Genomic DNA, 14,922 nt, shown 5'->3' on the forward strand with positions numbered 1-14,922 from the left:
AGGGAATCCCAATTAGATCATTATATAAAACAAATAATAAATCACAAAGATGTAACACAGTCTCACAGAAATCATACCAGTCTCACAGAAATCCCAGTCAATACCTGTTTTGTTGTAAAAGCTGATGTTGATAGTTACGTATCATCTGCCTGTGACTGTCTTCACCAGAAATCAGAGTATGTGATACTGGAGCAGGGCAAACCTAAAAATGAAGAAATGAAGTAATTTACTGTTTTCTACGATGACAGGTAGATCCAAAAAGCTCAGCACACACCATATCAGTAAACCCGGTCACATCTACACTGTACAGCACAAACACTGATGAGGAAATCTATCAGGTGGGTGAAGCATAAACAGCATGACTGCTATTTTCTGGCCTCCCAATAGCATCCTACCTCAAACTGTTGCGTTTTCTTTCTTTCTTCTTCTTCTTCCATTTCAGCCCGAAAACAATCAGTTTCTAACCTTAACTTCTGTTGCTCAATTTGTTCAAGTAATTCCAACTGCTTCTTCTTCTGCTTTTCTATCTCCATTATCTAGATAATAAGAACAATAGTGTTCTAACAACAGACTCTCAAGAGAAAAGTTCACATACATTGCATTAAGAAGAAATACATGCCAGGTGTTGGTGGCACATGCCTTTAATCCCAGCACTTGGAAGGCAGAGGCAGGCTGATCTCTGTGAGTTGGAGGCCAGCCTGGTCTCCAGAGCCAGTGCCAGGATAGGCTCCAATGCTACACAGAGAAACCCTGTCTCGAAACCCATCCCCCTCCCCCCCAAAAAGAAGAAGAAATACATGTCATCACCAAAAGGACCTCTTATTCATGAAGTACGAAATCTTAAATCTGTCATTAGTATTGCCATGGGGATTATGGGGGAACCAAAAGGGGAAAGAAGCACACAGCAGACACTTAGGGGGGAATATGAGTGTATGCAGAGACCAAATGCATCCTGTCAGCCAAATATCTATGTAAGATAAACATGTAAGAATCATGTAAGAGGGCTGGAGAGATGGCTCAGCGGTTAACAGCACTGACTGTTCTTCCAGAGGTCCTGAGTTCAATTCCCAGCAACCACATGGTGGCTCACAACCATCCTTTATGAGATCTGGTGCCCTCTGCTGGCAGGCAGGAGACTGTATACATAATAAATAAATAAAAGTAAAAAAAAAAAAATCATGTAAGAATTGCATAGGTCAAACAAACAAAACTGTAGCTGCAGGGCCTGCTTACCTGTTTGTGTCTTGCTGACACTCGAATTCTGACTGCTTCTTCCTGAGGATGAAGCAGTACTGAACTCTGAGCCACATCTGTGATGGGTGGAAATGCAACAACTGCTACAAGAATCACCAGACAAAAATTAGTTTCAATAATTCAGAAAGATGAACCCACCATAGTACCCTAATTTACTAAGGAAACAATATGAAGAACCAAGCAAGTTTAATTTGAGAATATGACAGAAATACCTTGTTCCTTTCCAGCATCTCCTTGGCAGAAAAATGGCTTATCTTCACTACTCAGTGGTTCAGATTCAATCGTCAGTCTATCACTGTCCATGACTGTAACAGATACCACTATTAGTATGATAATGTCAAGCTTAAAGGGAGCAAAATAACAGGAACCTGCATTAGATCAGATCAACTGTTCTCTCTTGGTCAACAGGAAGAGGACCCTCAGTGAAGGCTCAGTCATCATCTTGGTAGCTACATACATTAACCACCCAATCGAAGGCAAATATAAGAAAAATCAAAGACTAAAGAGGTGCCAAACAAATAATGTGCTTTTACTAGAATAACATTCTAGTAAATAAGATTCTAGGGATTTTATGATACGAATCCCATCATACCAGGGTAGCCAGTAATTTTGCACAAAGCTCTGATTCAACCATTTACCATGGCACGGTAGATGATAAGGGATACTGTGTTGAATGATAAGAGGCCTCAAGAAGGTTTAAAGATTGAAAGAGGGACAGAAACACCATAACACCTCATAAAAATTTGGAGAATTAAAAACAAATACTATGTAAAGAAAACGGGCTATATTATGAAACATAATAAAGATATTAGTGAATCAGGTTTTAAGCAGTCACTGAAAGGTAAGGAAGGAGGTCAGGTGAGGGGGGCAAATAGACCTATCCAAAACAGTATGAAAACCCTGTGAGAGGAACAAAGGGAAACAAAACACCACACACACCCCTTGGGTCACTCAAGAAACTGAAAGACTCACAGGAAAGGAGCACAGTCAGCTGAAAGAGAAGAATGAAGCAAGATCAAAGTGAAGAGCGACTACTCATGTGGTGGCATTTTTTTCAAAATGTGATTACAGATTCACAGCAGATTTCCTTTTATTTGGAATCCAATACTGTATTCTCAATACTTGACTGGCCTCCTGCAGCTTTTACAGCTGGAATCCCTCAGGTGGTCGTATGTAAGCTCCCTTCTCACTGAATTCTTTCCTTTAAAAGAAACTTCTATTCTCATGGTTTTAAATATCTGACTTCCCAATTTATCTCTCTTGCTTTAAGTTATTCAACTAATTCAACAACTAATTCAGCTATATGACTAATTCAACTTTTTATCCACAGAGCCTCTGGGGACAGAGCAATGAATAAAATTTTCAAGTTCCTCTCTCACAAATGGATTAGATATGAAGAAAATAAACAAGAAAGTAAGTCTACTGCCTGTTGGTAAGAGCTATCAAGAGAAAGCAGGGTGAGAGATTATGAAGTGATGGGAAGGAACATTACTCGGAAGGCAGAAGGTGGCATTTTATATAAAGTGAGAAGAGAAAGCCTCACTGAGAAATAGACTCAGGTAGGAGGGGAGGGAGACAGCCACAAAAACAACTACAGAAGAATGCTGGCCAAAACATGAATAGTTAAGAAGAATATATGAGCTGCAATTTGGCTGTCTGAGGATTGGGGAGGAAGCCAGCATCTACAGCACAGTGATTGCAAGAGACGTGGAAGGGAACAAAGTCACAGAGCATGGTATGACGCTATTGTCAATAGTCTGATTCTCACTGAGTGAAACAAGTAGTCACTGTAGGGCTTGATGCAGAAGAACAAATGTGCTGACCTGAGTTTTCACAGGGTCACTTGATGAAGAGATTTTAGTGGAAGCTATAAAAGTTGAAGATGGAACCATGACAAGAACCTACGCTAGAAACAAATGCAGCTGAGACTAGGACTGGTGGTGAGAAACTGTTGAACTTTGGATATATTTTAAGTGGGACCGGCTAAAGTTGCTGAGGGCTTGGATGTAGGTAATGAAAAAAAAGAATCAGAATAATAAAACCTTTTTTTCTCCAGCAAATAACTGGGAGCTGGGGGACGAAAAGCAGCTGTAGATTGGGAGTTATCTAGAATTCAATTTGGGGCAAATTTAAGAGGGTAATAGATCTGAAAGTGAAGGTATCAAATAATTCGTTGAATCCAAGGAGGCCAACTTGGCAAATACACACTTTGGTGACATCAGTAAATACATAATATTGTACAGTGTGAGTCAGAGGTACATTAGGGAGTTTTAAGTGCAGGAAAACAGATCTGAGGAATGGGCTCTGGGGGCAATGATCAATAGGTGCAGCAAAAGATAACACAAAAAAGAAAAACAAGAGAGAAGCGTTAGAAGGCCTAGTAAAGGATGCAGGCCAAGGCTTCTTGTGAACAGCATAAAACCCAACTAGCTTTCCTTTCAAAGTGTGGTAGCAAAATATCTCCACACATACACAAACATACCTTCCAAAAGGGGGGGGGGTGTGCAAAAGATAAACCTCTAAGAAATACAACTGAAATCAGAATATACCTTCACAATTCTCAGTTGCTCATATTTATAATTCAAGGAGATCTTATTAGTATGAGTCTAGTAACTTCTGGGTATATATTTAAGACTCACTCCCCCATTCTTTAAAATTAACAAATAAGGAAAGGATCTCTGGTTGGAATGTAAAGAGATATAACACACTCAAAATCCACTAACATGCATTAAAAACTAAAGATGTGGAAGGCTAGATAGTTAGCTGTTTAAGAGTGCCTACCACTTTTATAGAGGACATGGGTTTGGTTCCCAACACCCATATGATTGCTCACAACCAACTGTAACTCCAGTTCCACGGGATCTTCTGATGTCTTCTGACTTACCTCCACATGCACAAGGTATACACAATCACAATCACACACACACCCCAAAGGAATAAAAAAAAGATGTGAGTGAATCACCAGGCAATGGCATACCATACATATAAAACACACACACATTCGAGTGCATAGACTAACACAAAAACAACAAGAAAGCAATAGCCTAAACATGACAAGTAACTAACATGTGGTTCAGTGACTTCCAGGAGTTCATACAATGAGCAACAGCAGTGGTTCAGGAGAAACACTAATGTGCTTCACATTCTCCTGCGGCCTTTACATAGCAGAGCTCTTTCTTAACTTTAAATATATATATATATATATATATATATATATATATATATATTTTTTTTTTTTTTTTTTTTTTTTTTGAGACAGGGTTTTTCTGTACTGTTTTGGAGGCTGTCCTGGAACTCGCTCTTGTAGACCAGGCTGGCCTCGAACTCAGAGATCCGCCTGCCTCTGCCTCCTGAGTGCTGGGATTAAAGGCGTGCGCCACCAATGCCCGGCTAACTTTAAATCTTCTGATTTTTCATGTATGAATGTTTTGCCTGCTGTATGCTTGTGTACCATTTGCCTGCCGAGTACCTTCCCTCAGAGGCCAGAAGAGAGGGTCTGATCCCCTAGGACTGGAGTTACAGAAGACTATGAGCCACCATGTGGGTGCTGGAGTAGCAGAAAGTACTCTTCGCCATCCCTCCAGCCTATTTTTCTTTCTTTCTTTTTTAGAATTTATTTATTTTTATTTTATGTACATTGGTGTTTTGCCTACATGTATGTCTGTGTGAGGGTGCCAGGTCCCCTAGAATTGAAATTATAGACAATTGTGAGCTGCCATGTGGGTGCTGGGAATTGAACCCAGGTCCCCTGGAAGGGCAGTCAGCACATTTAACCTCTGAGCCATCTCTCCAGCCCCCTAGGCCATTGCTTAACTTCTGTTCTCTATTCTTTGTTTTCTCATGCATGACTCAACCACCATGCCCCCGACCCCGTCTCTTCCAGTGATGCAGTCTGAAACTAGGGCCTTGAATATCTACTGTGGTACTAAACCCTAAACTCAGATATGAACATTTTTAAACAATCTGAACATGTTTATGTGCCGTCACATAGGCTGATGGAGAAAGCACCTTGTTCCTGCTCGGAGGACAGTGTTCCTTCCTCAAGGACCATGGCTCCCGATTCCATGGTTGGTGCTTTACTCTCAACCTCACTGATGGTCGTAGTTATTTCACTTTCATCCTCAGACACAGATTTAATTGTCCAGAGAGATTTTTGGCTTCGAATCTTATTTAACAATCTTTTAAAAAGAATTCTTGAGGGGATTTGTTGGGTCTTCCTTCCAAAGGGTACTAAAAAAATAGAAAGAAAAAAAAAATCATTACATTTAGGCAATTATTCTGTCTTTATACCCAGGTACTGTTATAATTACTTAAAACAAAAGCATAACTTTATTTTCAATATTTAAAGGCTAGTGTATTCAACAACACTAACTTGTCTTAGTTTAACAATCAAGTATAATTTTTTAAATTTAAATTCAAATTTAGACCATTTTACAATACCATAATATATATAAACTAATTTCAAACTTTAACTCTTAGAAGGACATTCACTCTACTGGCTAGGTGATGACAGATTGACTCCTAACCAGCTTGTGACTAAGGTTAATGTTTGAGTCATGCACTGTAAGGTTTCATAGTGCTAGGGAATGGCCAAAACAATTCTTAGATGGCTACTAGAAAAACAATTTTACAGCCCTGAAGTAAAGCACCTGCTTTCAAATCATTCTTGCTAATATGTGGGGAAAATTTTTCCATCTCTGGTTGTAAGTAAACCCTTTCATTTATCAAAAATCAGAAACAAGGTATTTCTTCAAGCATCCTTCCACAGAGATGGCACAAGCTGACTAAGAATAGAACTAAAATTTCTCAGTGGGGACCAAATTGTGTTTTAGCTTAATCAAAGAAAAAACTAACAATACCAAAGAGGTTGAAAACTGGCAAAGTAGTACATTTTAATACGTATTTTAAAAAAAAAGTTCTAATAGAATTAAAAATGTAACAAACGGCTCAGAACACAAAGCGAATTTCACAGAAGTGTCTATCAATATCACCATTGTGCGACATTTCTAGCACCAACGAGGCTCTGTCCTTCCAGTCAGTATACACAAAAGGTGACTTCACTGCACTCCATCTCACAACCACACTCTAGTTTACTCTCTTCTTTAGTTCTATATGAACACAGAGCCATGTACTGAGGTAACACTTTCTGGTTGCTTCAGTCAGTTACCCATTAGCCTGTGACCTGCCTATTTTTAAGGCAGATTAATTTTCTCCATCCATCCATCCATCCATCCATCCATCCATCCATCCATCCATCCATCCATCCATCCACCCACCCACCCATCCATCATTTTGTGTACACAGTAGGTATGGGATCTAGGGCCTTCCACATGGTAGGCAAACACTCTACCACTGAGCTACATTGCCAACTTTTATTTGTAATTATTTGTCAACAAGGATTTAGTTTTAAAGGAGGGTAATGGAAGTTCTTAGCCCTTTGTTGTTGATGTCTTCAAGAGACAAAGTATTGTTATTTTGCTCAGACCTGTCCCAAATACCTGGTTATCCTCTTGGCTCAGCCTCCTGTACAGTGAAATTACAGGCTGTGCCACAATACTCAGCTTCCTAGCTTTCTATGAAAAGTTGGAAGACTGAGTATTAGGCCAGCAGGAAATAGAGTAATGTGAGGCTTTAATTTTGGCTAACTAGAAATATGAATAAAAGGTTCCATTAAAACAACTAAAACCCTGGATGAAATGGGGGGAAAAAAAGGTCTTCTTAAAGACACTATTAACCTAGCAAGAAAATAAGAAGATATCATTTCTGGGGAAACTCTGAAAACAGGATGGGTAATCACCGACCTGAGTCTTAGAGTTGTGAGGAGAGACACGTGTGCAGGAAAGAAAGGGAGAAGGCCTTGAGCCCCCACCATCAAGTTAGCCATAAAGAGCCACTTCCACAGTGTAGGGTACAGGTGGCGAGATGTAACCCTGAGTAGCATGACATAAAGGCAATACAGGTAGAAACAAAGAGGAAAAATGAGTTCAGTTCAGTGGTGTGGAGTTGGTCTTTAAGGAGATACAGAAGTGAAAGAGAAAAATGTTTGATCTGTCTCAGGTAACCATGATATCATCATTCACTTAATTGCATTTATTTATTTACTGGGGAAGGGAATGTGAAGGTCAGAGGACAACTTGCAGGAGTCAGTTCCCTCCTTCCACCATGGAGATGCCAAAGTCATCAGGCTTGGAGGCAAGTGCCTTTACCTACAGAGACATCCCACTGGCCCCATTATTCACTTAAGTTAGAAAGCGAAGGCTTCAGTAAGCAAGAGATGACTAAGTGCTGGATATGAGTGTTAAGTACCTATGGCACAACCAGGTGAGAAAGTTCAATGTTGAAGCCCGTGTGAAGGATAGGAAATCGAAGTCTGTACAATGCATCACGATACACAATAGGATTTCTAATAATCTGGTCAAGTGTAAAAGTTGCTGACCCTTCAAATGAATCCAGAACTAAGCATCTAACTCACATAACCTAAAGATCTCCACATGGTATCATGTGTGAATGGCTCCCTCTAACAAGTATGGAACTGATCTCTAACGGCAGAAATATGCAGACACTTCCTGTCATTGCTTACATTAGTGTCATTATCGGCACTTAAATTGAATGGATTTTCCTAACTCTTAGCTAATGATTAAAATTCTTTTCTATGAGTTTCAACATTCAGTTTAGGGGCTTTTACCACCTCTTCCACTAGAATGTATTATTTCAGTGTCTGGCACTTGAGAGTTCTTCTTTTCACCTCGATTTTCTAGTTCCATTGAAAGGTCCAGTTCTTCATCCCGGAGCTGATCAGACATGGCAGGAAAAGGCTCTGGCTTAAGATGCAAAATCAGGTTTCCTTTCACCTCTGAATAAAGAAACACAAGAGACCCGTTTTCCTTCTAATATGACTGAAAATAATTAAAAAAAAGGGGGGGGAACTTAACTATAAAAATCTTCTAAAATATTTATTTATTTATTTATTTATTTATTTATTTATTTATTTATGTGTGCAGTGTTCGACTTGCATGTATGCCTGCAGGCCAGAAGAGGGCACAAAATCTCATTACAGATGGTCTTAAGCCACCATGTGGTTGCTGGTAATCGAACTTTGGAAGAGCAGGCAGTGCTCTTAACTGCTGAGCCATCTCTGCAGCCCTAACCATAAAAATCTTAGGGTTATCAGTTTTAAGTCTAACGCATGAAGGCCCTTTTTACACAATAACTCATTTCAAAATAAACACTGCTTATTACTACAAATATGATTTCCCACCCAAACATTTAAAAGCTCTGTTGAAAGTCCCTTACTCCTGTCTGCATTGTACATATCTTCAAAAGCGAACTCCAGCTCTCGATGCCAGTCTTCTTTCACCTCGCCGCGTCTGTATGGCAGTTCAACTAGTTGTGGGGGCATTTGTGCCACTGTCTGTCTCCTACGTGCCAGGTCCTCTTTTTGCAGCTGTTTGAGTTCTTCCAATAGTCTCTCTTGGGTCTTCAAGAACAAACAGATAATTGACAGCTGAGTCAAACTTCAGATGGTTACATTGACTGGCAAGAGGAAAGTATGAAGAATAGGGTCTAAAATTGCCCCCTCCTCTTCCATTTGTTCTGATATAAGATATACTACACTAATTTATCTATTCCACAAATATCTGCTGGATAACATACTGAGAATATCAGGAGGAAATGTCAACCCTAAACTAGTAATGGGACAAAGAAGGTAGAAGTGAGAGAGGATACTGCCTACACCATAAAGTCTGAAAACTGCCTGCCTCTGATGTTCTGCAGAAGAAAACCACTTGGTCACTTTCTATTTAACTGCCAGGGCTACTAAAAGGTGCTGAGTTCAGCTCTCTCTGCACTTCTCAGGTCCTGAGTAATGGAGACCTAACCAATGATACTTCCATCACTTCAAACTCCGATTTCCACGGTTAGAGGGGATTTGTGTATCTCTTTATGTGTAGAGTACTACTAACATGAAAGTTTAATCAACATGTCTTAATAAAGTTATCTAATTTAATTTTGATGATAAAAGGCAAAGAAGTCCAGTCAGAGTAACCTCCTCAGTTTCTGGGTAAGCATTTAGTCACACAGAAGAGGATGTAGTAGTAGAAGAAAAAAATAGGGACAACACATAGGTATGGCTATGAAAGCAATCAGAGAACAGCACACCCTTTGTATAGATAGGGCACAGAGAGCAAAGGGATTTACCCAACCACCCCCCCCCCCACACACAAAATATAAAACCAGAGGAGGACAGAATCTAAATGCCAATTACAACAGACCCAGCAATAAATACATTCCTAGACCAAAAGGTCTTAGGGAAAAGGTTCAGACAGGGAAATGGAATCTATTAACACTAAGATACCACAGTTTTGGATGACTTTTCCTATGTGAGAAATACTAGTCTAGAATAAAGAGAAGTGGCACAAACAGCAGTTTTTTGTTTGTTTGTTTGTTTTATGATAGCATATGTATTACTTGCTATTTGAATAAATGCATTATTGTGGCTCACTTAAACCACTGTAAGGACTCTGGCATTATGTTGGCCTGCCTGTCACCTGGCAGAATGAACTCAGGCAGTACCCTGTTCAACATACAGGTGCAAAGGACCCCTTTAAAAGAAAGACCCCACCCACTTACACTCTCTTTCCTGCTGTTCTCCTGGGGCACACAGGACTTTTCCTCTTCTCATCTGTCCTCTCTGTCTCTGTACCTTCTTTTCTTTTCTTTTTTTTTTTTTTTAAAAAGATTTATTTATTATATATACAGTGTTCTGCCTGCATGTTTGCCTGCAGGCCAGAAGAAGGCACCAGATATCATTACAGATGGTTGTGAGCCACCATGTGGTTGCTGGGAATTGAAATCAGGACCTTTGGAAGAGCAGGCAGTGCTCTTAACCACTGAGCATCTCTCCAGGCCCTGTCTCTGTACCTTATTTTCTTACCTCTCCCTCAATAAAGCTTTCATTATGAGTGACGTCTACAGGTCTCTGTTTCCCCATTCACTCGCCATCCATCACCCACCTCGGGACTGTGATCCTTGTGCGGTCCCAACCCACTATTCTTTACTCCTAACAAGCATGGTATGTCAACCTATTAGCATTTTTCCTAAGAACAGGGAATTTTAAACTCCATTAATGTTCCTATGAAGTTCATGTAGTCCTCAGGAAACAGATGATGAAAGTGAGCTAAGGAGAGCTAAGAGCCAAATAATACAGAGGTGAGCTAAGTTCAGGCAAGCTGTGGCAAGTTCAAGCTAAGTTCAGTGGCATTTCTGTAGCCACTCAATACTGCTGCTTTTAGCCAGGCTTGGTGGCGCACGCCTTTAATCCCAGCACTTGGGAGGCAGAGGCAGGCGGATCTCTGTGAGTTCGAGGCCAGCCTGGTCTCCAGAGCAAGTGCCAGGATAGGCTCCAAAGCTACACAGAGAAACCCTGTCTCGAAAAACCAAAAAAAAAAAAAAAAAAAAAACAAAAAAAAAACCCAAAAAAACAAAACAAAACACTGTTGCTTTTATGGAAGGATGTGTTCAACTTATAACCGTTTCTCAGTTTCTGTAGTTATTTTTTTTTTCGAGACAGGGTTTTTCTGTATTGTTTTTGAGCCAGTCCTGGAACTCGCTTTGTAGACCAGGCTGGTCTTAAATTCACCTGCTTCTGCCTCCCAAGTGCAATACCAACGCCCAGCTTCTGCTGTTATTTCTTAGATGGGAATGATTAATAATTCAGACAGTTAACTAAGCCATAATTCATTTCCTATTTATGAAAATTTCAAGGGAGGAGGTCATAATCTACCCTACTATCAAAGTAGACTTCCTTAGGGTAAACATTTAATGTCCAATGAGGCACTTAAAAAACCCTCTCCTAGCCGGGGTTGGTGGCGCACGCCTTTAATCCCAGCACTCAGGAGGCAGAGGCAAGTGGATCTCTGTGAATTTGAGGCCAGCCTGGTCTCCAGAGCAAGTGCCAGGATAGGCTCCAAAGCTACACAGAGAAACCCTGTCTTGAAAAACCAAAAACGAAAAAAAAAAAACCCCTCTCCTAAGGTGCTAGGCGTTTAATATACACAAATGTAGTCAACCTCAGAAGTTAAGGTGAAACAGGAAGATGAATCTTTTATGCTGTGTTTCAAGAATAAGCAAGGACATGAGTCTACCTTTGAATCAAAACTCAAAGCAGCCAATAAGTGCTTTGTTCAGAAAATACTTAATGAATCAATTATACAAGTTTATACAACACACAAATGCAATCAAAATTACTACATCAAAAAAGTGATTCATTTTCTTAGGCTCTTTTTGGATTGAATAAATGTAAATGTATTGGCAAACATGTAAAACCAACATACACTGTGAGAATAGCTTTATTCAACCTGATCTTAAAAGAAGAAGGAAAAGGATTTTGGAAAATTGTAATGAAATTGTATGAATCAGAGACTTTGGATGATGTTTAATGCTGTCAACATGACAGGATCTAGAATGCCCTGGGGGATGGGTCTTTGGCATGCTTACTGGGAAACTGTCTTGATTGCACTGAGGTGGTGGAAAGTCCTGTGGGTGCTGCACTGTATGAGAAAGAAAGCGAAACAGCTGCAGCCATTGTGTTGTGTTCCTGACTATGGTATGATGTGACTACGCACTTCAAACTCCTGCTTCCTTGACTTGCCCTCCATGATGGACTATACCTTGAATCATGAGTAAACTTGTCCTTCCTTAAGTTGACAATAAAAACACTGTATTCATACTCTAGGACAGAACTCACTCACTGAGCAGTTCAACAATGCCACCAACCAGCCTAGCAGCAGCAGTCACAGACCACAGGGAGATGCCAGGTCTTACTTGGGTCAGGTGGATCTTCTTCATGGCTTGGGATCCCCGCGCATGCGCCCTTTCAAGCTGCTCCCTTCTCTCCTGTGCCGCCTGCTTCCGAAGTCCTTCCAATCGTCTAGCTTCTTCTTCAGCAGCCAAATGAGCATCTGGCTGGCAGTCAATCAACACAAGTTTAGATCTTTTTTTAAAATGTGAAACAAAGAAATAGCTTTAAAAAGCAATGTTACTAATATAATTTTTCTACTTATATAAAATTAAATAGTAAAAAAGTTTTTAATATCTGCAATTATAACAATTGGCTATAAAATGATCAAATTATTAGAATAATGTAAATACATTTTAAAACATCAGGCTTTGTGCATTCAAATCCATGATTTTTAAGAATTAGCTCTATAGCTGGAGAGATGGCTCAGCAGTTGAGAGCATTGGCTGCTCTTCCAGAGGTACTGAGTTCAATTCCCAACACCTCCTCACAACCATCTGTAGCCGTAGTCTCATGGGATCCAATACCCTCTTCTGGTGTACAAATGATCATGAAGACAAAACAACCATATACATGAAGTACATAAATGTCTAAATCTTAAAACACACACACACACACACACACACACACACACACACACACACACACAGAAAGAAAATCCTCTAAACAGCAATGATGACTCTGCTAAGAAGGCCAGAATAATGACTTGAATATAACCCTGGCTTCCTAGAACTCATGAAAAAACAGTGACTATACCAGTTTTACCTCTTGTTACTCTTTGTTATTTGAACATCTCCTTTCAAATATACACTTTATTTAACATTTTTTTAATTATGTATATAGGCAGGGATGAGTGCAAGTGCCCTGGGAGTCCAGAAGAGACTGGAGTTAAAGCTGGTTATCAAGGGGTGCAGGTCTTCTACAAGCACAGTAACACTAGTTAACTACCGAGCCATGTCTTCAGCCACATAGGCAGCATTGCTAATATAACCAGGAGGAAAGAGCTTTGTTGCTCATATGATCAATAAATTGAAGCAATAATAATGAAAACAAAAGTTACTAATTTATACACAAGATTAAACCCTCCCAGAGTGGGTATGGTGGCTCACTCTTGCAGTCTTGAGAGACTGAGTTTAAGGCTGAAGTGAAACATTTTCTCAAAGAAAGATGAAAAGTCCTCAAATAGTGAGATAAGTAGATGAAGATATTGACAGTAAGAAAGACTGCACTAGCTAAATAAGCCTATTAAAAATAGTTACCTTTCAGCTTGGCAGTGGAGGCACACACCTTTAATCCCAGCACTTGGGAAGCAGAAGCAGGCAGATCTCTGAGTTCAAGGCCAACCTGGTCTACACAGAGAGTTCTGGGATGGCCAAGATTACACAGAAACACTCTGTCTTCAAACACCCCCTCCCCTCAAAATTACCTTTTTTGAGCCCCCCCAAATACTTATGCAAATCTAAATAATGCCAGCAGAACAAAATAGGTTAAATAAAAATTATAATGGGCACAGAACATTAAACAATACTTCACTCCATTCAGGCCATGAAGTTTTAATGAAAAAAGTTGCTATGGAATTCTCCCCCTCTCTTGAGGATGTATTTAAAGCAGAATGTCAATTCTGATAAAATCTTGAGATGGAAAACTTCAAAACAACACACAACAGAATGATAGTTATATCTAATCTAGAGATAATGAAGTGTGTGACATGAAGAATAAAAAGAGGTTTGGGGATGTAGGATGTAGCTCAGCTAGAACTCTTGCCTAGCATGAGAGAAGGAAAACTTTAATAATTAATTTATTTTTGGCTTTTCAAGACAGGATTTCTCTGCATAGCTGTGGCTGTCCTAGAACTTGTTCTGTAGACCAGGCTGGCCTTGGACTCACAGGCTGGCCTCTCTTGTGCTGGAGTTAAAGGTGCCTGACAGAAAACTTCATTTTAAGCAACAAGTATTTAATATTTCACAAATTTCAGAGTAACTAAATGTAAGCTAGTGACAAACTAAAGTTAGTCTGATTTCTTAATGTTGGAATTATATTATTGTACAAGTTTATTTTTATCTTTCATGGTATATGTGTGCATGTGTGTTTATGTGGTGTAATATGTACATATCTGTTGAGGCCAGAGTTTCTCTACCTGAGTTTTTGAAATAGGCTCTCAGGGAGCTGGAAGCTCATAGATTCAGCTATGCTGGTCAGTCAGCTATGAGTACCAGGGGTCTCACTGTTTTGCTGCAACAGTGCTATGGCTACAAATGTGTGCTACCATACCTAGTTTTAATGTGGGTGCTGGGGAATCAAGCCTAGGTCTTCCTGCTTACAATGTGGCAGGCACTTGGGAAATGAGCCATCTCCTCAACTCCTATAATTTTAAACAAATTTTCAATTTAGTTTTGAATCCTACAGGCTCATTATATGACACTCATCTTATATATTAGTGTATGCTGCCTTTAGCACCCCTTCTAAGCAGTCAACTAAAATTTTGTTGTATTTAAAAGTCCACATTAATGCTGTATTGGTAGCTTATTTATCTAGTAGCCAAATATATACAATATGGAAAAATATTAAAGCCTGCAGTTACTCTGGGAGTAGAGTACATGCCTTTAATCCCAGTGTAGAGGCTGAGGCAGGTAGATCTGTGAGTTCCAAAAACATTTAAACAAGAAAAAAACACACAAATTTACTGTTGCAGAGTAAAAGCAATTATTATAAGGAAATATCAGTCATTCACTCTTAACACCAGGAAGGACTTTTTAGTCATAATATCTATGAAGACAAAGGAATGGGAAGACAGCCATTCTGATGTTTTTAGTACTTTTCAAAAGGCTGTTCAATGTGAGCTTTATCAAATGTTCTGCAGTTTGGAAGCAGTA

General features: G+C 39.6%; 1 protein-coding gene across 11 annotated transcripts in view; it reads right to left on the minus strand.

The window, feature by feature from the left end:
* The window catches only part of Cep295 (centrosomal protein 295), a 41,157-nt gene that overhangs the window by 14,966 nt on the left and 11,269 nt on the right, over positions 1-14,922 (minus strand). For 7 of the 11 annotated variants that reach the window (XM_027410840.2, XM_027410846.2, XM_027410841.2 and 4 more), the window contains 8 exons: positions 12,076-12,216; positions 8,548-8,731; positions 7,943-8,107; positions 5,263-5,484; positions 1,467-1,559; positions 1,234-1,337; positions 396-536; positions 105-202 (listed from right to left, as the gene is read on the minus strand). In XM_027410840.2, coding sequence (XP_027266641.1) covers positions 105-202; positions 396-536; positions 1,234-1,337; positions 1,467-1,559; positions 5,263-5,484; positions 7,943-8,107; positions 8,548-8,731; positions 12,076-12,216 — 1,148 coding nt within the window. The remainder of the gene's footprint in view (positions 1-104; positions 203-395; positions 537-1,233; positions 1,338-1,466; positions 1,560-5,262; positions 5,485-7,942; positions 8,108-8,547; positions 8,732-12,075; positions 12,217-14,922) is intronic. The other 4 variants (XM_035443457.1, XM_027410843.2, XM_027410842.2 and 1 more) reach the window with 3 other exon arrangements.

The sequence above is a fragment of the Cricetulus griseus genome, chromosome 4, assembly GCF_003668045.3.
Source record: "Cricetulus griseus strain 17A/GY chromosome 4, alternate assembly CriGri-PICRH-1.0, whole genome shotgun sequence".
NCBI lineage: Eukaryota > Metazoa > Chordata > Mammalia > Rodentia > Cricetidae > Cricetulus > Cricetulus griseus.